This window comes from Balaenoptera acutorostrata, chromosome 1 (assembly GCF_949987535.1).
Source record: "Balaenoptera acutorostrata chromosome 1, mBalAcu1.1, whole genome shotgun sequence".
Lineage (NCBI taxonomy): Eukaryota > Metazoa > Chordata > Mammalia > Artiodactyla > Balaenopteridae > Balaenoptera > Balaenoptera acutorostrata.
In genome coordinates this window covers 139,166,187-139,190,050 of record NC_080064.1, presented here as the reverse complement: position 1 = coordinate 139,190,050, position 23,864 = coordinate 139,166,187, and the positions used below count along the sequence as shown (strand labels likewise).

The window sequence follows — 23,864 nt, the reverse complement described above, 5'->3', positions numbered from 1 at the left end:
TCTCTACTCTGTAGTTAGAAATAACATGGCAAACACAGACAAAATAAAAATTATTTTGTAAGCAAAGGAAAAAAATGAAATGGATGGGAAGTTCCTGTTGTGATATATTAACTGTCAACTGAAATGGGAAAAAGTTAACGTGCAAATTTCTGAAGACAACAGGAAAGTAAATAGGCTGTACATTTCAGAGAAAAGAAAGTAGTCAGAACAATCCAGCAGACACAACAGCTTTATGAGAAACTTGGGAGCTTCCTTTCTTAAGTATTGTTACTACAGAAATTAGATGGCAGGGGAGTGCCAAGAGGGTCATAACAAAACACGCTTCATCCCTGGAGGCAGCTCCAGTCTGTTTGGATACAAACTCAACTAGATTTTCCACCTCTCTGATTTACAAATCTTTCTGTTTGAAATATAAACTAAAAAGGCTTCAGTAAATAGCTGAGCCAATCCTGCTCCCTCCCCCCGCAAAAAAAGAACAGGAGAAGGGGGTGGGAAGGGTTGGGGAGAGGGAGGGGAAGGAGAGAGGAGAGGGAGGCACTGCTGGCGCAAGTAAAGTAAGCAATGTTTAGATAATTTTGCTCAACTTATCTGAATCATATATTTTTCCTTTTTGGAAAGTTTCTATAGCAGCCAAGAGCCTAGATCAAGTCTCAAAAATAAATCTCAAGATGCACTATAAACAACTCCACTCCCATCTTTCTACCTCAAGTTACATAACAGAATGGTGAATTATGACTGTACTTCAGAAGAAAGGAATTTGCCAAACTGTGCAAGTAAAAATGGAAAAAACAAATGAGTAAAGTCATGAGATACAGAGACAGGATGCTTCCTAAGATGCCATACCTGAAATTTCTTTATTGGGTTGGTTTAAACCTGTCCAAGCAAAATGAGAAACATAAAATGAGAAACATAACACTTCTGTTATCTCACTGGTTCCATGAGTCAGAGAGAATTGAAGTTTGTCTCAAATTAAAATTTATGTTGTTGGTCATGCGTTCTTCTTTCAAATCATAATAAACATCTCCTCAGATAAGGAAGCTGAGGCTGAGGGTTAAAAATGATGAGAAGAGGGGATTTCCCTGGTGGTCCAGTGGTTAAGACTTCGCCTTCCAATGCAGGGAGTGTGGGTTCGATACCTGTTTGGGGAGCTAAGATCCCACAGGCCTTGGGGCCAAAAACCGAAACATAAAACAGAAGCAATACTGTAACAAATTCAATAAAGACTTTAAAAATGGTCCACTTCAAGGGAGGGGGTATCTGTATGTGTATGGATGATTCATTTTGTTGTCCAGTGGAGGCTAACACAACATTGTAAAGCAACCATACCCCAATAAAAATTAATTTTAAAAAAATGGTCCACATCACACACAAAAAAAATCTTAAAAAAAAAATATGATGAGAAGAGATGGAATTGGAATCCAGTTAGGGCAACTTCAAACCTTGTGCCATTTCCACTGCCTCACAACTGCCTCTGATAAAGGCAATCCTTTCAGAGAGAATGGAGAGTTCCAGTCACAGGTATGAACTTTCTTTCCTAAAGCAGTAAGCTCCCTACCTGTGAGATAACTGCTAAATCTGCTCCTGTGATTTTGATAGACTAATTAATCTCTTAACCGAAACGCCAACAATAGCACACACGTGTATGCTATCAACCTGAAATGCAGCAGAAAGGATAAAAAGATCATTTTCTATTATTAAAAGAACATATTTTATCTTACCATTCTGTATTAGGAACAAGAAAATATTTAATAAAAGCTATTTACTACCAATAAAATCTTTAAAAAAAAAAAAAGCACAGATGCTGCGCTCACTAACACAACTACGGTTACAATATTAACCAGCAGCACAATCTAAGAGTTCAGATCTGACATTTGCAACCAGGTACACTCGACGCTATGACTTGTTAACTTGGACAATGGTGCATATCAACTTTGCATTTATCAGAACCAACAGTTGTGACTGTATAACTGCTTACAGTCCCTGTGGCCGCATAATGATACTAATTCTCTAATATCATTCCTAAAATATTTCTCTGAAGTGGATGTGGTTTTCCCTGCAGAGGATTGGGGTGGAGGGGAAATACTTCCCACACCTAAGATTACTTTTCACTTTGAAGTGCCTCACCTGAAAAAGTCAAGCAAAGGTTTCTCTAATGTGTCAGTCATTTGCTTAACAATCACTCACTCACTCAACCTGCAACCATGCACAAAACAACCTGCTAGTTGCCATGGCGACACCAAAATGAAGATAGTGTTGTCAACTAAGAGGTTCCAATCTAGTAAAGAAGATACACACCAACAACTTGTTAAAAGCGTAAGGACATACATTCATTATTACAGGTTAAAAAAGGAGCTGTTTATCAGAGATAAATGCTGTGAATTCAGATTAGTGGAATAAAAGAAACAACTGCCAAGAGGTGATATCTAATTGGGCTTCAGGACAAATGCAACTATCATAGATGAGGGTGGTGGAGTGAGAGAACATAGCAAGATAATCCAGGTTGATGGCCCAATGTGAGCAGAAGCCCAGGTATGAGAATGCCCGGGGAAACCTGAAGCAGTCCTACGAGGCCTGGACCCAGAATATCTGTGGTGGGTAAAGAAAGAGGAAGTTAGAGAGCCAAGTCTGGGTCAGAATTCAGAGGACCTGTAGTGTTATTGCAAATTTGGATTTCATCCTATAGATAATGGAGATACGGCAAAAGTGTTTAAAGAAATAAAGTAATATGATTCAATAGTGATTTTAAGAAGATTAATGCCAAACAAGCAGTGAAAGGAATAACATGAGGGAAGAAGACAGAACCAAGAAGAGATAGATGGGTAGTTATTAAGACATCTAGGTAGAAACAAATGAGTAATGTAAGGTTAGAAGGATGGTGGTCATATTAACAGAAACAGCAATCACATGAGAACAACAGGCTGGGGGGAAGGAGGGGATAAAGAAGGGAACTACACAAAGAGAATGGCTTCAGTTTTGAACATTCCAGTAGAGATGTTCAGATGACCAATTGGGAATTCAGGTCTGGAACTGAGAAATTAAAGCCAGAAATAGGGACTTAAAAGTTATTGGCACCAAGATGATATCTGGAAACATGAAGATAGGTGAAGTTATCTACAGAGAAAGGACAAAGCAAGCGAAGAAGGGTAAGGATAAGACCTTTAGATACCTGCACTTACAAAGAGGGAAACAGTCAAGAAGGTACAGCGAGGGAGAAACACAACAAAGAGAAAAAAAGTTACAGAAGTCAAGAAAGGAGAGCTCTAAAGAGGGGAGGGAAGTCAACCATTACAAACTCTGAAGTGGGGGCTTCCCTGGTGGCGCAGTGGTCGGGAGTCCGCCTGCTGATGCGGGGGACACGGGTTCGGGCCCTGGTCTGGGAGGATCCCACATGTCGCGGAGCAGCTAAGCCCGTGTGCCACAACTGCTGAGCCTGCGCGTCTGGAGCCTGTGCTCCGCAACAAGAGAGGCCGCGATAGTGAGAGGCCCGCGCACCGCGATGAAGAGTGGCCCCCACTTGCCGCAGCTGGAGAAGGCCCTCGCACAGAGACGAAGACCCAACACAGCCATAGATAAATAAATAAATAAATAATTAAAAAAAAAAAAAACAACTCTGAAGAGAGTTAGAAGGTGAAGAGGACAGCAGTTATGGAACTTATCACATCTCTGATACTGCTGGAAATTTCAGTGGCAGATGAAATCAGATTTCAAGGTACAGAAATATGATTAGGTAGTGAGCACAAATAAGCTGCTTTTTAGAAAAGGATGATGAAGAACTGAGCTAGTCCTAAAGTGTCCTAACTTCTAGTCAGTTCTAAAACCAGATAATATACTAAAAATTAGAATGTGACAGTTACTGGAGAAGGATGTTTAGTGAATCAGTGAGAGAGCAGAACTAGGAATGACTCAAGTGTGCTATTTTGATTTTAACTTATCTAGCTTCTAAAATAGAGTAAATTTTATGAATTAAATACTTATAATAAAGTGGGAGGAAGCTGGCTTTAGTCATAAAAGCATTTATTTATGTTGCTTATCACCTCAAGTCTAAGAGGACATTACAACTAGTATTGAACAAGCATGGAAACTTGCTTTAGTTATTGTCATCATTTATTTGCTGAGATTTCTATGTCCTTATTGTCAATTTGATCCCATATTCGTTTCCTGTTGTTTCAATTAATTCAGTTATATCAATTTGGTCTTCTTGGAGGAGTCTTCACGACAGCCTTCTGACTGCTCCAGTCTGAACTGGCTGTCATCACTCTGCGGCTGCTACCGAGCTATGTAACCGGGTTCCCTCTGCACCCTCCGTCTCTCCCCTGAACTGGATCTCCTATCCTATATCCCACATCCTGCTCGTTCATGGTTAACAATGTATCCCATTAGCCTCAGGAGAAATGATGTGTAGCAGGTAATTTTTTTAACCTTGTATGTCTGAAAATGTCTTTATTTTATCCTCATGTGCAATTCATGACTTACAGCTAAACACAGAATTCTATATTGAAATAATCTTCCATCAGAAGACTGAGGGCATTCCTCATTGTTTTCTAGCTTCTGAAACTGCTGATAGAAGTCTGAAGCCATTCTGATTTCTGATCCTTAGTTTGTAATCTGTTTTTCCTTTCTTTGGCAGTTTGTAAAACGGCCTCTTTGTCATCAGAGACAAATTGAAATTTCCCAAAAATGTGCCTTGTCATAGGCACTTAGTAATTCCTTTCAATCTGGAACCTCATATCCTTCAGTTGTGGGAATTTTCTTAAATTATTTTGCTAGTGATTTCCTCCCCTTGTTTTTCTTTTTCTGGAACTCATTGTTTTGACTTCCTAAACTGATACTCTAATTATTTTATCTTTTTTTTCCTCTACTTTCTGGGATATTTCCTCATTGTCATCTTCCAACACTTCTACTGAGTTTTATTTCTGTTACAATTTTTTTTTAATACACAGCAGCATTTTGGCTTTGTGTAACATTCAGTTCTTGTCTCACGTATGTAATATTTTCTCTCTCTGAAAATAATCATATATTTTTTTTAAGTTTTCTATTCCCTGAATATCTCTGTTCCTCCAAGTTTCTTTTTCCTTTTTTTTTTTATTTGTTTTGGATTTTTTCTTTCAAGCTAGAGGCTTTCCCTCTGATGACTACTAGCTTTGGGAATGTCAGTGTCCTTACGTCTTTCCTCTTGGGCTGGTTAAGTATCCACATGGCACTGATCTCCTGCCTGGAGGGTAAAAGGCAAGTGAGGGAGACAGGTGGAGGGGTCTCATCATTCAGTATGCAGGTGTTCATTTTATTCCCTTGTATTTGGTAGAGTGCCCTGTGCTCTCAACTTTGCCTGGTATAACCCAGTCCAGAGACCCTTGAGTTTTCTCCCTCAGAGAATTAACCTACAGCCTTCCATTAGGGTAGAGATGGGTGCAGGAAGAGCAACGATTCAGTGGTCTGGGGGAGAGGAGAAGACTGAGGGATCTACTACTATGTGTTCCTGGTGCCATCGATTCCTGAGCTATTTGAAGATTCTGAGGTAAAATCTGGTTGGTTCTTGGCTTTCTTTGTTGCTAGATTAAGATTTGGCTTTCTCAGGTCAGCTAGGTCATTTACCACACTCCATTTGCTTTCCAGCTTTCAATTTATTATTATGTATTATTGTTTTTTGTGGTTGTTTTCTTCTTTGCCATTCTCCTTATCCTTGAAGGATCATGCCTTTAAAAGAATATCCCTTTACTATAGTTGTAGTGGAGTTTCTGTGAGGAATACAAATTATATGCTTATGTTCAATCCACCATTTTTCTCTTCAGAAGTCCAGGCTGAATCAAAAACCATTCCTGATGCCACTCATTACTATTCCCACCCAATTCTCCAACTACCATCGTGGTTTACTAAGGTTAATATTGCCTTAGGACTGGTCGAGAGAGGCCCCTCGCCTGGGCATCACATTTTAGAGGGCTCTACTTGGTTGGTGTTTTGGGGCACCAACCCCAACAGAGCTTGAATGTATCAGCCAGGATGTCCACATGCCTGTTTGTAGGGCCTCTCATGACATGGGACCAAATTTGAAAATTCTAGCCTGACCTTCCAGATTGTTATAAAAGTATACAGTCAAAGTTGAAGAATAGAATGTATTTTATTTAAGTTAAAAAAAAAGTGTGTTAGACTAACTTAAATATTAAGATATGATATAGTTTCTAAACTTAGCAAGTAGCTGGTCCACAGTTAAACACTGACTTCCTTCACAATTTCTCCTTCCCCAGGTCTTCTGGATTTACAGCAACCCTGACAGTAGCCTATACAAATGACTTAACTGAATCAGAAAAGGAATTTTTTATTTAAGACACCTTACTGCCATCTGCTGGACATTTTATAAAATAAGGACAAATCAACAATGAGAATTAGATGACATGTACCCCTAGTTGCTGGGCAACACATAATTTGCACAACCAGATGGGCAGCACTGCCTTGGAATCACCTTTCACAAAACTGAACTAATCTGCACTATTCCATGATGAGGGTGGGGAGGAAGATAAAAGAGCAAATCAGGAATCTAAACATCCACTTATAACTTAGAAGAGACTGTGGTCTGATACCTTGACTCAGAACCGATTTCCTCAGTTTACCGATTTAAGAAATGATTTAGCTGTTAATCTAAATCTAGCTTATAAGAGTGAAATTTAAAAAATGGCTTTAGGACCAATAGGCTGGGAGCCACTGAATGAGGCACGGCCTGGCAGCCTTTTGGGCTAAGGGCCAGCCCTGCCTATCAGCCCACCCATCATAGTCAGCTCCAACACAACAGAAGGGCCCATGGAGCCCACACAGGGGACACCCCTAGAGTACATAGCTCTCGTGACCAGAGGGGAGTGTCTTGCTGGGCCTCATAGGATGTCTCCTACATAAGGCCACTTACCCAAAATTGGGAAATGTAACTGACCTACCTAATACAGAGAAAGAGAATTAGGCAAAACAAGGAGATAGAAGATGTTCCAAACAAAGGAACAAGACAAAAATCCCAGAAGCAAAACTAAGCAAAGAAGACATAAGCGATCCACCCAATAAAGAGTTCAAGGTAATGATCATAAACATGCTCAATGAACTTGGGAGAAGAATGGATGAACACAGTGAAGTGTTTAACAAAGAGTTAGAAAATACAAAGAAGAACCAAACAGAGCTGAAGACTACAATAACTGAAATAAAAAATATACTAGAAGGAATCAAAAGTAGATTTGATGATACAGAGGAGCAGCTCAGTGAACTGAACGACAGAGTAGTGGAAATCACCCAAGCTGAACAAAAAAGAATTAAAAAAAATAAGGATAGTTTTTAAGATACCTCTGAGACAACATCAAGCATACTAACATTTACATTATAGGGGTACCAAAAGGAGAAGAAAGAGAGAGAGGGCGACAGAGAACTTATTTGAGGAAATAATAGCTGAAAACTTCCCTAACCTGGGAAAGGAAACAAATATCCAAGCCCAGGAAGCACAGAGAGTCCAAAACAAATGAACCTAAAGAGATCTACAACAAGACACATTATAATTAAAAGGGCAAAAATTAAAGGTAACAAGAAAATTTTAAAAGCAGCAAGAGAAAAGCAACTAGTTAGGTACAAAGGAACAACCATTAGACCAGTGGTCCCCAACCTTTTTGGCACTAGGGACTGGTTTTGTGGAAGACAATTTTTGCATGGATGGGGGGGGTGGTAGTTCAGGTGGTAATGTGAGTGATGCAGGGGATGGTTCAGGAGGTAATGTGAGCGATGGGGAGCCATGGGGAGCGGCAGATGAAGCTTCGCTTGCTCGCCCGCCGCTCACCTCCTGCTGTGCAGCTCAGTTCCTAACAGGCCAGGAGCGGTATCGGTCCGCAGCCTGGGGATCGGGGACCCCGGCATTAGACTATTAGCTGACTTTTCAGCAAGAACTTTGCAGGCCAGAAGGGAGTGGCATGATATTTTCAAAGTGATGGAAAAAAACCCTTACAACTAAGAATCCTCTACTTGGCAAGGCTATCATTCAGATTTAAAGGAGAGATAAAGAGTTTTACAAAAAAGCAAAAGCCAAAAGAGCTCATCATCATTAAACTGGTCTTACAAAAAATGTTTCAAAGACTTTACTAAGGGGAAGAGAAAAGATGACAATTAGAAATATGAAAATTACAAAAGGAAAAATCTCATTTGTAAAGGCAAACATACAGTAAAGGTAGTAAATCAACCACGTACAAAGTTGGTAGGAAGGTTACAAGACAAAAGTAGTAAAATCATCTATATCTACAATAAGTAGTTAAGGGATAGACAAAACATAAGATGTAAAATATGATGTCACAAACATTAAATGTCGGGGGGTGGTGTTAAATGTAGGGTGGTTAAAATGTGTTCGAACTTAAGAGATCATCAACTTAATCTTCCTGCAGCATGAAGAGGGGCCTATAAAATATGTCCCACCTCCTTTCATGCAAGACGCATCCTTCTATTAAGGACCTTAACCCTCTATTTACTTTACCATGTTGCACCATGAGATGATTTTGCCCATCTTCACCATTTGACTGTTGGTAAAAAAGTATATTTTACTGTTTTCCACAAAGTTTGAATCCTGTTTTATCTCTGATTATAATTAACACTTGTTTCTGCAAGATTAGCAAAATGATGACAATTGATGAAGTTCTGTAATGGGCACATGGATGTGTATTGCATTATTCAACTTTGTGTTTGAAAATTCTCATAATAAAAAGCTAAAAATAAAAAAAAAGAGAGACCATCAACTTAAAATAATCACATATAGACAGGTTGTTACATATGAACTTCATGGTAACTACAAACCAAAAATATATAATAGATACACACCAAAATGAGAGAAAGGAATACAAACATAACACTAAATTCTATGAGAAGAAAGCCAGGGTAGCAATACTTACATCAGAAAAAATACACTTTAAGACAAAGACTGTAACAAGAGACAAAGAAGACATTACATAAAGATAAAGGGATCAATCCAACAAGAAGACGTAACACTTGTAAATACATATGCATCCAACACAGGAGCACCTAAATACATAAAGCAAATATTAGCAAACATTAAAGGGAAAAATGACAGTAAGACAATCATAGTAGGAGACTTTAATACCCCACTTACCTCAGTGGATAAATCATCCAGACAGATAATCAATAAGGAAACATTGGTCTTAAATAACACATTAACTATTTGAATGTAATAGATATATACATAGAATAGTCCATCTAAAAGCAGCAGAATACACACACCTTTCAAGTGCACATGACACATTCTCTGAGGTAGATCACGTCCTAGGCCACAGACAAATATATTTAAGATATTTTATGTTTAAGAAGACTGAAATCATATCAAGCATGTTTTCCGAACACAACAGTATGAGACTAGAAATCAACCACAAGAAAAAAACTGCAAAAAACACAAACATATGGAGGCTAAGCAATATGTTACTAAACAATCAATGGATCACTGAAGAAATCAAAGAGTCAAAAAATACCTGGAGACAAATGAAAATGAAAATAAAATGATCCAAAATCTACGGGATGCAGTTCTAAGAGGGAAGTTTACAGTGATACAAGCCTACCTCAAGAAACAAGAAAAATCTCAAATAAATAATCTAGCCTTACACTTAAAACAACTAGGAAAAAAGAATGAACAAGAAAAACCCAAAGACTGGAGAAAGAAAGAAATCATAAAGATCAGAATAGAAATACAAGGAGACTAAAAAAAAAGAAAGAAAGAAAAGATCAATGAAACTAAGAGAAGGTTCTTGGAAAAGATAAACAAAAATTGATAAACCTTTAGCCAGACTCATAAAGAATACGAATAAAAAGAGAGGTACCAAATAGATGAAATCAGCAGTGAAAGAAGTTATGATTGACCACACAGAGATACAAAAGACCATGAGATTACTATGAACAATTATATGCCAATGAAATGGACAACCTAGAAGAAATGAACAAATTCCTAGAAATGTACTATCTCCCAAGACTGAATCAGGAAGAAACAGAAAATATGAACATACTGATTACCAGGAAGGAAACTGAATCCGTAATTTTTTAAAAACTACCAACAAACAAATGTCCAGGGCCAGAGGGCTTCACAAGTGAATTCTACCAAACATTTAAAGAGTTAACACCTTTCTTAAACTATTCCCAAAAATTGAAGAGAAAGGAATGCTTCTGAATACATTCTACAAGGCCACCATTGCCCTGATAACAAAATCAGATAGACACGACCAAAAAAAAAGAAAAAAAAGATTACAGGACAATATCACTGACGAACATAACATGCAAAAATCCTTGGCAAATATTAGCAAACCAAATTCAACAATACAATAAAAGGATTATATGCCACAATGAAGTGGGATTTATCCCAGAGAAGCAAGGATAGTTCAATACCTGCATGTCAATCAATGTGATACACCACATTAACAAACTCAAAATAAAAAGTATACAATCATCTCAACAGATGCAGGAAAAAGCTTCCAACAAAATTCAACATCCACTTATGATAGAAACTCTCAACATAGTGGGTATAAAGGAACATACCTCAACATAATAAAGGCCATATATGACAAACCCAGAGTCAATATCATACAAGACAGTGAAAAGCTGAAAGCATTTCCTCTAAGATCAGGAACAAGACAAGGATGCCCACTCTGTCCACTTTTATTCAACACAGTACTTGAAGTCCCAGCCACAGCAGGCAAGAAAAAAAGAAATGAAAGGAATCCAAATTGGAAAGGAAGAAGTAAAACAGTCACTGCTTGTAGATGGCATGATACTATATATAGAAAATCCTAAAGATGCCACCAAAAAAAACTATTAGAACTAATAAATGAATTTGGTAAAGTTGCAGACTACAAAATTAACATAAGAAATCTGATGCATTTCTATACATTAATAACAAACTATCAGAAAGAGACATTGAGAAAACAATCCCATTTACAATTGTATCAAAAAGAATAAAATACCTTGGAATTAATCTAACTAAGGATTAAAAGACTTGTAGTCAGAAAACTATAAGATAATGCTGAAAGAAATTAAAGACAACATGGACAAATGAAAAGATATACCGTGCTCACAGATGGGAAGAATTAATATTTTTTAAATGACCATATTCTCCAAAACAATCTATAGATTCAATGCAATCCCTATCAAAATACCAATGACATTTTTCACAGAAATAGAACAAAATATCCGAAAATTTGTATGAAAACACAAAAGACCTCAAATAGCCAAAACAATATTGAGAAAGAAGAACAAAGCTGGAGGTATCACGTTCCCTGATTTCAAACTATACTACAAGCTACAGCAATCAAAACAGTATAGGACTGGCACAAAAAGAGACATATAGATCAATGTAAGAGAAATAAACCCATGCTTATATGGTCACTTAATCAATGACAGAGGAGGCAAAAATATATAATAGGGAAAAGATAGCCTCTTCAATAAACGGTGTTGGGAAAACTGAACAGCCACATGCAAAAGATTCAAACTGGACTACTTTCTCACACCATATGCAAAAATAAACTCAAAATGGATTAAAGACCTACATGTAAGACCTAAGACCATGAAACTCCTAGAAGAAGACATAGGCAGTATGCTTTTTAACATTGTTCTTAGCAGTAGTTGTTGGATCTGTCTCTTTAGGCAAAGGAAACAAAAGCAAAAATAAAGAAATGGAACTACATCAAACTAAAATGCTTTTTACACAGCGAAGGATATATAATCACAAATACTTTTATATATATAAATTTAATAGTCAATTTAAATAATGAGTGCTACCATACACAGTCATTATTTATCACCATTTAAAATTCTATTATTTAGTGAACTTATTTACAAAACAGAAACAGACTCACAGACTTACAGGACAAACTTATGGTTACCAGTGGGGAAGGGTGGGTGGTGGGGATAGATTGGGAGTTTGGGATTGACATGTACACACTGCTATATTTAAAATAGATAACCAACACAGACCTACTGTATAGCACATGGAACGTGGCTCAATATTCTGCAATAACCTAAATGGGAAAAGAATTTGAAAAAGAATAGATACATGTATATGTATAACTGAATCACTTTGCTGTACACCTGAAACTAATACAACATTATTAATCAAACATGTTCCAATACAAAATAAAAATTAAAAAAAATAAAATTAATGTGAAAAAATAAAATTCTATTATTTGAAAAATGGAAGGATATGTTTCTTGTAATATTAAATCTTCATTACTCTCATTTCCCTTTTTTTCAATATTATCATTACCACCTTGTATTTTTATAGAAGACTCTAGCATCTTGAAAATACATCAATACTCCTAATAGTGAACGTCTTGGGAATAAAAAGAGTCATTAGTTTACACATAAAGTTAGACCTCAGCCTAATTTAACAGAGACGGTCAGGGTTAAAGCTAAGATTTGAATAATCAATATCCTCTAATAATTTTGATTAAATGAGTTATCCTTTTCAATAATTTTATAAATGTCTTAGTATATGCTGCTTTTTAATATTCCTTTTTTTTAAAATTTCCTCAAATTTTCATCACTTGGGTCAATAAACTTAGGAAAACATAGGTGCAAGGCTGGTTTTTCCTCAAATTTTTTCCAGTTTACTTTCCCTTTTTTTTGGTGGTGTTATTTTAGATTTTCTGCTTGACTTCTTCATTTACATAAACATGAAAATTTCGCACAGCTACCTTTGACTCTAAAAGACTTCTAATATTTTTTTCCTATGCTTGCTAACGTGTATCAAAGGCATACTATGTGAAATTATAATTTTAAGTACATTTACCAGATATTTCTGGGTTTTGGGGACTCCATGATAATGAAACAAATGGGATATCATAGGCACAGTTTTTTAAAAATCCAGAGATTTTGTAAGTAAGATCATGGGGTACTGTTAAGATTTTATCTCAATGTAATAAAATAGAGGCATGGAGATCTCTGCAGCCTTGAATTACTAGATGCTTGGTTTTGAATGTGTCAGTTCAATTTGAACATTGTTTTTGAGAATTGAGAAAGCATGCACTTATGAGTGTTTGCACTTTCTCATTAAACCAGCTTTATTATCACGTTTCTGACATCACCTGCAAACAAGGGTCTTGCTCACTTCAGGCTCTGACTTTGCTTTGCCCATTTGGGCATCAAAGCATTAACTTTACTGGAATGTCGAAGAAACACAACAACCAGATTGGACAAGTTTCTCAATTCACCTTTGTGCTATCCCCCAGCCAGGCAGCAGACAACATGCAGTAGTAGAGACACATTTTCTTCTATAAATGTATGTGTCACAAAAATGTTGTCCACTGTTCAGCATTCACTTTTCCTCTATTTAACAGTGTTCTTGAAAGGTGTCCAGTGGCTTTTAAAAAAAAGTTGAATTCATGTAAGTTATATTTACATTGAATATGAATATCTACTCGTTCTAGTTCATGTGGTCAATTTATATACCTCCCTGTACTGTTTGTATGCAAAGACCCTACCATCTGAAGAAGTAATTTCCTTTTGAAAATTCAGTAAATCATGCTTTTGCATGGTTTCAATTTGAAAAATCTTTTTTTATGAATAAATTAAAATCTGGATATTGTTACCAGGGGAAAATAGTTTTTTCTAGGTTTTCTAAATTTGGAAATGGGTGCTTCAGGCCAGATGTTCATATGCCTTAAGAAAATATCTCATTTTCAATGGAAAAAAATTTGCTGTATCAAAATCTGTGTCAAATGCCAGGGTAAATATAAATTTTTTGTATTTTGGGTAATCTGTAAGCTGCTGAATGCAAGAGACTGAGAACTAGCGAGTGAGAAGGACATTCTGGGCTTAACCACTCCCCACTCTGCCTCTTCACACACACTTTTTTCTTCTAAGTTCTTGACATTTATTAGGTTTCCCATCACTATGAATTTGCTCATGTTGAACAATGTGTGAGGCAGAAATAGAGGCCTTCCCATCCTTTTTACATTCATGTTTTTTCACCAGTTTGAAGTCTCTGAAGGACGGTAAATTGGCAGCCACTAACAAAAGTTCTTCACAGATCCTTTATATTCACAGGGCTCTTTTCTTTTATGAATTCTCTGAGGTAGAATAAACGGTGCATGTTTTTCACGAGTGGGCATTTCTCCATAGCTGACTGCCTCACACCTGAAATCAAAATGTATGCCATGGTTTTACATCTGCAAAAACTGATCTGTCCTCCTTGGGGTTCCTCTACTGGTGAGGAACAAAGAGAATGCAGAGCTTGCAAAGGGAAAGAACCCTGCAAAAACAGAAGGGCTTCCCCACAGACTTGACTTACTTATTTGGAAACAAAATTCTATATTTTCATTCTCTTTCTCTGGTCCATCCTTTACTAATGCTTCCTCATCTTCCTAACCTCTAAATGTTCCAGGGCTTAGTGTTGAGCTTTTCTCTTCTACCTAAATGCACTTCCCTTGATGATCTCACTCAATCTCACGGCTTCAAACACCATCTATTTGCTAAAAGCCTGAATCTGTATCTCCAGTCTGTACTTCTCCCTTAATTTCCAGACTCTCTTATTTCTATCTGTGTATCTAATAAGATCCTCAAACTTAAGATGTCCAAACTGAGCTCCTGGCAGTCCCACTTTCAAACTTGCTTCTCCCAGTGTTCCTTATTTTAAAAAATAACTTCATTCTTCCGGCTGCTCTAGCCAAAATTCTTCACTCTTCTGTTTCTCACTTCCCACATCCAATCCAACCAGCGAACTGGCTTGTTGGCTCCACCTTCAAATATAATCTGGTCACTTCTCAGCCCTTCCACTACTACCATTATGGCCCAAGTTCTACCATGTCTTGTCTAGATTATTGCAATAGCACCCTAATTAGTTTCTAAACTCCCATTCTTGCTTCCCTAGTCTCAGTATAGAGGTCAGTGGCTCCCCACCTCCCAGAGTAAAAGCCAAAGCTCCTACGATGACCTACAAAACCTTTATGATCTGCTTGCCAAAGAGCTCAATGATGTCATCTCCAACTACTCTCGCCCTTGTTCATTCCGTTCCAGTCTCATTGGCCTCTATGCTGTTCCTGCAACACTCTTAGCATATTCCTACTTTATACTAGCTGTTCCCGAGTGAAACCCCTCACTCACAGGTATCCACATGCATTATATCCACACTTTTATCAAATTTTTAGTCACATGTCACTCAACAGTGGGGCATTCCTTGGTCACCTTAGCTAAAATTGTACTTCCCTGACACTTCCTATCCCTGATCCCTACTTTATTTTTTTCTCTGTACTTATCACCTTCTAGCACAGTATATATTTTACTTATTACTCTTGCTTATTGTCTGTCACTACTCAAGAGAATGTAAGCTCCACTAAGGGAGAGGTTTTTGTCTACTTTTTTTTTCACTGCTATATCTCAAGTTCCCAAAACAGCATTTGGCACATAGTCGACACTCAATAATTATTTGTCACATAAATGAATGTTTTTAAAAAATAAAAATCAATAAAAGCCACACAATATACAACAACAATAGTATATACTATGAATAGGCATCAATAATCTATCTTCCTAACTAAGTAAGAATTTTCTAAAGGCAGAAATCTTATCTCTATCTCTTTTCATTCTTAGGGACTGGCATAAATGTTACATATATAGCAATTGCTCAATTAAATAGCTGACAGCAGGAAATTTTGCCTCAAGACAAACCACTGAGAAATAAAAATAGAACAACAGAATAATTATCTAATTCAACATTAGATTGGCATATAAGGAAGAATGGCTCTAAAAGTAGTCTTTTTCTCTCTAATATTTATGGGCCATAGCTCCTAATGCTAATTTAGGACATCCACTCCAAAAATGATCATGGACTGCCATGAGTCAAGGCGGCTGCCAGACTTGTTGTCAAGGACAGAAGGTGGAGGATTGGCTCTGGACTACACATCTTGGCCACCTCATCTTAGTTTGTCTTTTGGACCTGTACCTGGAATGTTGGAGACATTTAACAATTTACTACATATTTCTCTCCTATAAAGTCATAATAGTTATTCAGACTACAATTACAGTTCCTCAAAAATCAGTTGACTTTTGTGGATCAAAGTGTGAATAGTCAAAGGACCCTAGAGAAGTGGCAAAGAGAGGCATCAACATAACATTACAAATAATGACAGCAAAGGAGTTGAAAGAAGGTGACTCTGAGCTAGTCCAATTCACATAGAACTTGTATGTGAAATACAAACAGGCTATAAAATGGTTACATCCAGGAAGGTTTGCAATATAATTTAAGCCCACACCTAAATTGGTTTCAACACATGCTAAAGAAGTACAATGAATGCGAGGAAAATTTGATTTTTCCAAGTATGACCCCTTGGAGAAAAGTGTTTGCTAACCTGACTAATGTCTAGAAAAGCAATAAATGTCACAGGATAAAAAGAGAGCTAAAGGATTCAAATTCTGACTAAGAATCTGAGCTCCATTTAGAAAATGAAAGGAAATGAAGGAAAAGGCAAAAACAAACAAAAAAACCAAAACCCTGATTTTCAAAAATACAACAAAATCACAAAATTATCCATACTAACAAACATAGAGACAATAAATGATTCTGTTTCATCTACCTACTAAATGTCTATGACTAAATGTCTAGGTTCACTAAGCAAACAATAATACCACAATGCAAAACACCAAAGCAACTCCTACTTTTCAAATTCTTTCATTATTTTATTTAATCTTAATTATGTTCACTTAAAATTACCTGACTGGTCTAATTATTTAAATATCCATTGGTAAGCATGCAAAACACCAAACAGAATCATTTGGTAGGAAACAGGGAAAGAGCAGCTTTGATATTGACATTAATTCCTTTAGTATATAACAACTCAAGTGGGGTTTTTTGATGTCTCCCTTCTGTCACCCACTCCAACCACAGTCCTGAATATAATTTACATGGGTCATATAAAATTAGCTCAGCTAAACTAGCCTAATCTGACATTACAGTATACAAGACAACACCAGGAGCTGTGTGAACAGGGCACAAACCATTCAATACTAAGTTTCCAACCAAAACTGGCTCCCCAGTGAATCTCAGTGCCTCAATAAGATCACCTAATGTTCTTTCAAAATTTAAAGCCAAGCAGTAAAATCAGAAACAACACATCATCCGGCTTGCCTAGGAGTTTACAGAAACCAACTAGCGCTCAGATAAATCTTCTCTCTGTAAAATAACTTTGCTGCCACTTGGTTATAAAGAATAAAACTTTCTAATGATCTCTAATTCTTGGTTAACGTACTATATTTTAAAGTACTTACTTAACAGTAAATGATGTTTTGTTTTATTGTAACACTCAATAGCAAGTCCATAAATTACCGGATAAAAACTAGGAATTTCTTGGGCTTCCCTGGTGGTGCAGTGGTTGAGAATCTGCCTGCTAATGCAGGGAACACGGGTTCGAGCCCTGGTCTGGGAAGACCCCACATGCCGCGGAGCAACTGGGCCCGTGAGCCACAACTACTGAGCCTGCGCGTCTGGAGCCTGTGCTCCGCAACAAGTGAGGCTGCGATAGTGAGACCCGCGCACCGCGATGAAGAGTGGCCCCCGCTCGCCACAACTAGAGAAAGCTCTCGCGCAGAAACGAAGACCCAACACAGCCAAAAATAAATTAATTAATTAATTAAAAAAAACAAACAAACTAGGAATTTCTTGCCTTTTACGTTAGCTTACCCAGTTTAGCGGCGCCCTCTGGTGGGTACTCAGGAAACTGACCCTCGGAAGGGACACTGACAGTTCTCCTCAGGCATCGCCCTTTGGTGGAATCTGTCTGCTGCTCCTGTCCTCCCTCCACAGGTATCTAGTAAACCAAAAAAGAGATGAAACTTAATAGTGCCATAACTACCTTCTGATTGAATAACGTTTTTAATTGATGAAGGCAGGAGTGTGTAATCATCAGAGCAAAACAGAAGAAATGTAGAAATAATGTATGCACAAAGGCTAAAGTCATTACCCTTTTTCAGGAATCTTTTCTTTAAAAAGAAAACTGAAAGATCAGGAAAGGTGAGTATGCAAATTAACTTACATGAAGTATGTACAAATCACATCCAGGTGTGTACCTGCTTAGGGAGCTCAGAAAACAAAACACCCACACAAATAAGATTCTTTTACATCAGAAACTGGTTCACAAGTCCCATTCCTGCCCAATCGTTAATAAGGTAAATGGAAATAAAAGTTGACCAGAAAGATTTCACTCCAAAATTCTCTTAAAAGAAGGTTTTGTTAGATAAAAGTAGTAAAATCAACTAAATTTTCTCCAATTTTACAAGTAAGCACTTAGAGACAGTTAATGAAATACTATACTACCTATACACGTTTTTAGTGTATAGATACTAATTGATACATAAAATGGCATATTTTATTCCACAAGTGAGATTAGTTTTTGAAATCCTAAAAAATACTTTTTCTGGCATAACTTTTTTTTCTGTTTGTACATGTGGAATAAGAACTATGTATGGTACAAAAGATCTCTAATTTCGTTAACTATTTTACAATTTACGCACTGGTTATCACTGTAGGATAATGGGATGGCTCTAAGTTGCTTTTTTTTTTTTTTTTCAATTTCGGTAATTCTAAAAGACCAAGTCATCTTACTTTGGGGGTAGAGGGCAAAGACTTTTCACAATGAGATTTTATTTATAACCTCTATCAGACTTAAGAATAGTATTTGTAACATCTTAAATAGTTTGGTAAAATATGTCAGGAATTATGTCACCAAGGCAGTTGCCCAGGAATCATACCTCCTCCCCTCCCTCAAATGGAAACTAACTGCCCTTATCTGAGTTTCATGCTCAATTACAAAAGGAGGAAGCTGCAAACAGAAAAACAAGAACTGGTTAGAGCCAACTAGGCCCAAGATGGCAGAAAACCTGATCTCCAGTGGACCTTGAGCCTCATGGTATGTTCACTGTAATACATTAGCATGCTAAATGACACAACCATGAGCACCACGACAGTTGACAATTGCCATGACAACTGGAAAAGCCCATACAAGGACTGAAAAGGGGTGTTGCCTCAGTTCTGGGTCCAAACCACAGCCTTGTTCTCAGATATCTTATGAATACTTCTCTTTACTCAATTCTTTCCCTTTTACCTGGACCCTTCTATATCTATGGTGTCTCAGCCCGAATCAGGTTGAGAAGTTGATTTGCGAACTAAATTCCCAAACTCCTCCATTCTTTGGCCAGTTTCATTATTGGCTGTGTGAATCTTAGTGGAAAAAGAACCTCTCCGGCTGAGACCCCTCGGCCTAGGCTAGGACCCTGGTGCGGGTCCAGGCAACCAATTCAGTAACAATTAAGCATAGTCTCTAATTCTTATGGCTCCAATACAGACATTTTAAACAAATTTCAATAATAATGGCTCCAATACAGACATTTTTAACAAATTTCAATAATAATGACTAGCATTAAATTCTTTTTTTTTTAAATTTTAGATGCCTGCTTTTAAATTTTATTTATTTATTTATTTATGGCTGTGTTGGGTCTTCGTTTCTGTGCGAGGGCTTTTTCTAGTTGAGGCAAGCGGGGGCCACTCTTCATCGCGGTGTGCGGGCCTCTCACTATCGCGGCCTCTCTTGTTGCGGAGCACAGGCTCCAGACCCGCAGGCTCAGTAATTGTGGCTCACGGGCCCAGTTGCTCCGCGGCATGTGGGATGTTACAAGACCAGGGCTCGAACCCGTGTCCCCTGCATTGGCAGGCAGATTCTCAACCACTGCGCCACCAGGGAAGCCCGCATTAAATTCTTAGTATGTGCAAGGCTAAGGAATTTACATGTGTGACATTATGAGGAAGCCCCTTTTCACAGAGGAGGAATAATTTATCTCTCCAGATGATTACTATGGGCATATCAATTGATCCAGCAAAACTGGAATAGATACGGGCTTAAACGTACATGCTTTCTGCTTTGCCTCAGTAATCCAACTCCTAAGACTGGGGTCAAGGGGATGATACCAAGGGAAGCTTTCTCTGTGCTACTGACAATTTGAAGAGCAAAATTCTAATGTCTTCATAAGGACTGAAAATTCTCATACTCTTTCCTCATTTCCTCATGACCATAACTACGGTTACTGCTTGCACACTGAGAAACCAAATGGTGGAATTAAGAAAGGTAAAATTCTAAAAAATAAGGGAATATCAAATAATAGCATCAGTAAAGCTAATAAGTCTTCTAAAAGCTCTCTGTAATATAAAACTTTAAGAACAGTAATCTAAGTCATCCACCCCTTTCAGGATGGAAATGATCTCTACTTAAATAATTAAAAGAGTAGCACCAAGAGGTTAAATAACTCCCTCCTAGTAAGAAAGGTAAAAATGTATCCTCTACCTGCCTTAGGAAAGCATGGAGGTAAATTTGGAAAAAAAAAAAAAGTAGTCTGGATCTTTGAACAAACAGATGAACATAAATAAACATAACTATTTTTGTAATAGTTCCCCCCAAACTCCTATTACCTGAAATAATGAAGGCCTAAGCCATAGAGAAAAGAGGAGCTATTTTTGACATTTTAGGAGGGAATGACCTCCAATCTTATCTGTGGAAATTTATAAAGGCCATATCCAGGAAAAAGAAAGAAATGGTTTCTATTATCATATACTTTGTCTCTATCATATCTAAGAAGAGAATAAATAAAATATATCAAACTTCTTATTTGGGCCTAAACTTCACTCACAATTATATTCTCAAAGTTTCAATGTAGACTCTTCGTTTCCCACTGTTGAAACTTAAAATATGAAGAACGGTTTTATTCACAGTATCACTCTTAAAGTTGAGGGCATTTTATCTCTGACTCAGAATATAAGGGAGAATAGTATTTACTTTTATTCTAAACGTGTGTTTCTTAAGAATCATTTGCTTTTACAACACCACTGACTGTTTCTTACATAAATAATTCTTTTAAAGATATTGACCTACTTCTTAAAAGTTAGTATAATATTTCAAGTATCTTCAAATGAACTAAGCTGGAGTTTACAAATCTTAGTATACAGCCAAAGAAAATCAGTTTTAGAAAAGACAATTTTAGAAAAACGATTCTGTCCATTCTGATTGTCCTAATTTAGTTTACTAGTTCACATCTACTTGTTTACACTGAATTAGTCTAAAAATTGTATATCTTTCAGGTTCGGTAACATGAGAGAAATTTTTCTTTTTCTTTTTTTTTTTTTTAAACCTTTTTGCCTTGTATGATGCTTCTTCTGAGCCTTCTTTTTCTTCAGGGAGAATGGTGACCATCACTGTCTTTGGCTGCCTATTGTCCAATGCCTGAAAATAGCTGCTATATATTTTTTTTTCAATTTTTGAATTTTATTTTATTTTTTTATACAGCAGTTTCTTATTAGTTATCTATTTTATACATATTAGTGTATATATGTCAATCCCAATTTCCGAATTCATCACACCACGACCAACCCCATGCCACTTTCCCCTCTTGGTGTCCATACGTTTGTTCTCTACATGTGTCTCTACTTCTGCCCTGCAAACCGGTTCATCCATGTGACTTTTATAGCTTCCACATATATGCATTAATATACGACATTTGTTTTTCTCTTTCTGACTTACTTCACTCTGTATAACAGTCTCTAGATCCATCCACGTCTCTACAAATGACCCAACATCGTTCCTTTTTAAGGCTGAGTAATATTCCATTGTATATATGTACCACAGCTTTATCCATTCGTCTGTCGATGGTCATTTAGGTTGCTTCCATGACCTGGCTATTGTAAATAGTGCTGCAATGAACATTGGGGTGCATGTGTCTTTTTGAATTATGCTTTTCTCTGGATATATGCCCAGTAGTGGGATTGCTGGGTCATATGCTAATCCTATTTTTAGCTTTTTAAGGAACCTCCAAACTGTTCTACATAGTGGTTGTATCAATTTACATTCCCACCAAGAGCGCAAGAGGGTTCCCTTTTCTCCACACCCTCTCCAGCGTTTGTTGATTGTAGATTTTCTGATGATGCCCATTCTAACTGGTGTGAGGTGATACCTCATTGTAGTTTTGATTTGCATTTCTCTAATAATTAGTGATGTTGAGCAGCTTTTCATGTGCTTCTTGGCCATCTGTATGTCTTCTTTGGGGAAATGTCTATTTAGGTCTTCTGCCCATTTTTGGATTGGGTTGTTTGTTTTTTTAATATTGAGCTGCATGAGCTGTTTATATATTTTGGAGATTCATCCTTTGTCCGTTGATTTGTTTGCAAATATTTTCTCCCATTCTGAGGGTTGTCTTTTCGTCTTGTTTGTAGTTTCCTTTGCTTTGCAAAAGCTTTGAAGTTTCATTAGGTCCCATTTGTTTATTTTTGTTTTTATTTCCATTACTCTAGGAGGTGGATCAAAAAAGATCTTGCTGTGATTTATGTCAAAGAGTGTTCTTCCTATGTTTTCCTCTAAGAGTTCTATAGTGTCCAGTCTTACATTAGGTCTCTAACACATTCTGAGTTTATTTTTGTGTATGGTGTTAAGGAGTGTTCTAATTTCATTCTTTTACATGTAGCTGTCCAGTTTTCCAGCACCACTTATTGAAGAAGCTGTCTTTTCTCCATTGTATATCCTTGCCTCCTTTGTCATACATTAGTTGACCATAGGTGCATGGGGTTATCTCTGGGCTTTCTATCCTGTTCCATTGATCTGTATTTCTGTTTTTGTGCCAGTACCATATTGTCTTGATTACTGTAGCTTTGTAATATAGTCTGAAGTCAGGGAGTCTGATTCCTCCAGCTCCGTTTTTTTCCCTCAAGACTGCCTTGGCTATTCAGGGTCTTCTCTGTCTCCATACAAATTTTAAGATTTTTTGTTCTAGTTCTGTAAAAAATGCCATTGGTAATTTGATTGCATTGAATCTGTAGATTGCTTTGGGTAGTATAGTCATTTTCACAATACTGATTCTTCCAATCCAAGAACATGGTATATCTCTCCATCTATTTGTATCATCTTTAATTTCTTTCATCAGTGTCTTATAGTTTTCTGCATACAGGTCTTTTGTCTCCCTACGTAGGTTTATTCCAGGGATTTTATTCTTTTTGTTGCAGTGGTAAACGGGAGTCTTTCCTTAATTTCTCTTTCAGATTTTTCATCATTAGTGTATAGGAATGCAAGAGATTTCTGTGCATTAATTTTGTATCCTGCAACTTTACCAAATTCATTGAGTAGCTCTAGTTTTCTGGTGGCATCTTTAGGATTCTCTATGTATAGTATCATGTCATCTTCAAACAGTGACAGTGTTACTTCTTCTTTTCCAATTTGTATTGCTTTTATTTCTTTTTCTTCTCTGATTACCATGGCTAGGATTTCCAAAACTATGTTGAATAACAGTGGCAAAAGTGGACATCCTTGTCTTGTTCCTGATCTTAGAGCAAATGCTTTCAGTTTTTCACCATTGAGAATGATGTTTGCTGTGGGTTTGTTGTATAGGAGCTTTGTTATGTTGAGGTAGGTTCCCTCTATGCCCACTTTCTGGAGAGTTTTTATCACAAATGGGTGTTGAATTCTGTCAAAAGCTTCTTCTGCGTCTATTGAGATGATCATATGGTTTTTATTCTTCAATTTGTTAATGTGGTGTATCACATTGATTGATTTGCGTATATTGAAGTCTCCTTGCATTCCTGGGGTAAATCTCACTTGATCATGGTGTATGATCCTTTTAATGTGTTGTTGGATTCTGTTTGCTAGTATTTGTTGAGGATTTTTGCATCTATATTCATCAGTGATATTGGTCTATAATTTTTTTTTCTCTGTAGTATCTTTGTCTGGTTTTGGTATCAGGGGGATGGTGGCCTCATAGAATGAGTTGGGGAGTGTTCCTCCCTCTGCTTTATTTTGGAAGAGTTTGGGAAGGATAGGTGTTAGCTCTTGTCTAAAAGTTTG

The 23,864-nt window shown here is 37.1% G+C and overlaps 1 protein-coding gene across 4 annotated transcripts in view; it reads right to left on the bottom strand.

Annotated features, from left to right (window-relative positions):
• RASAL2 (RAS protein activator like 2) overlaps positions 1-23,864 on the bottom strand; it is a 396,742-nt gene that overhangs the window by 166,543 nt on the left and 206,335 nt on the right. For all 4 annotated transcript variants that reach the window (XM_057544819.1, XM_057544820.1, XM_007172943.3 and 1 more), the window contains exon 3: positions 17,675-17,801. In XM_057544819.1, the coding sequence (XP_057400802.1) occupies positions 17,675-17,801 (127 nt within the window). The remainder of the gene's footprint in view (positions 1-17,674; positions 17,802-23,864) is intronic.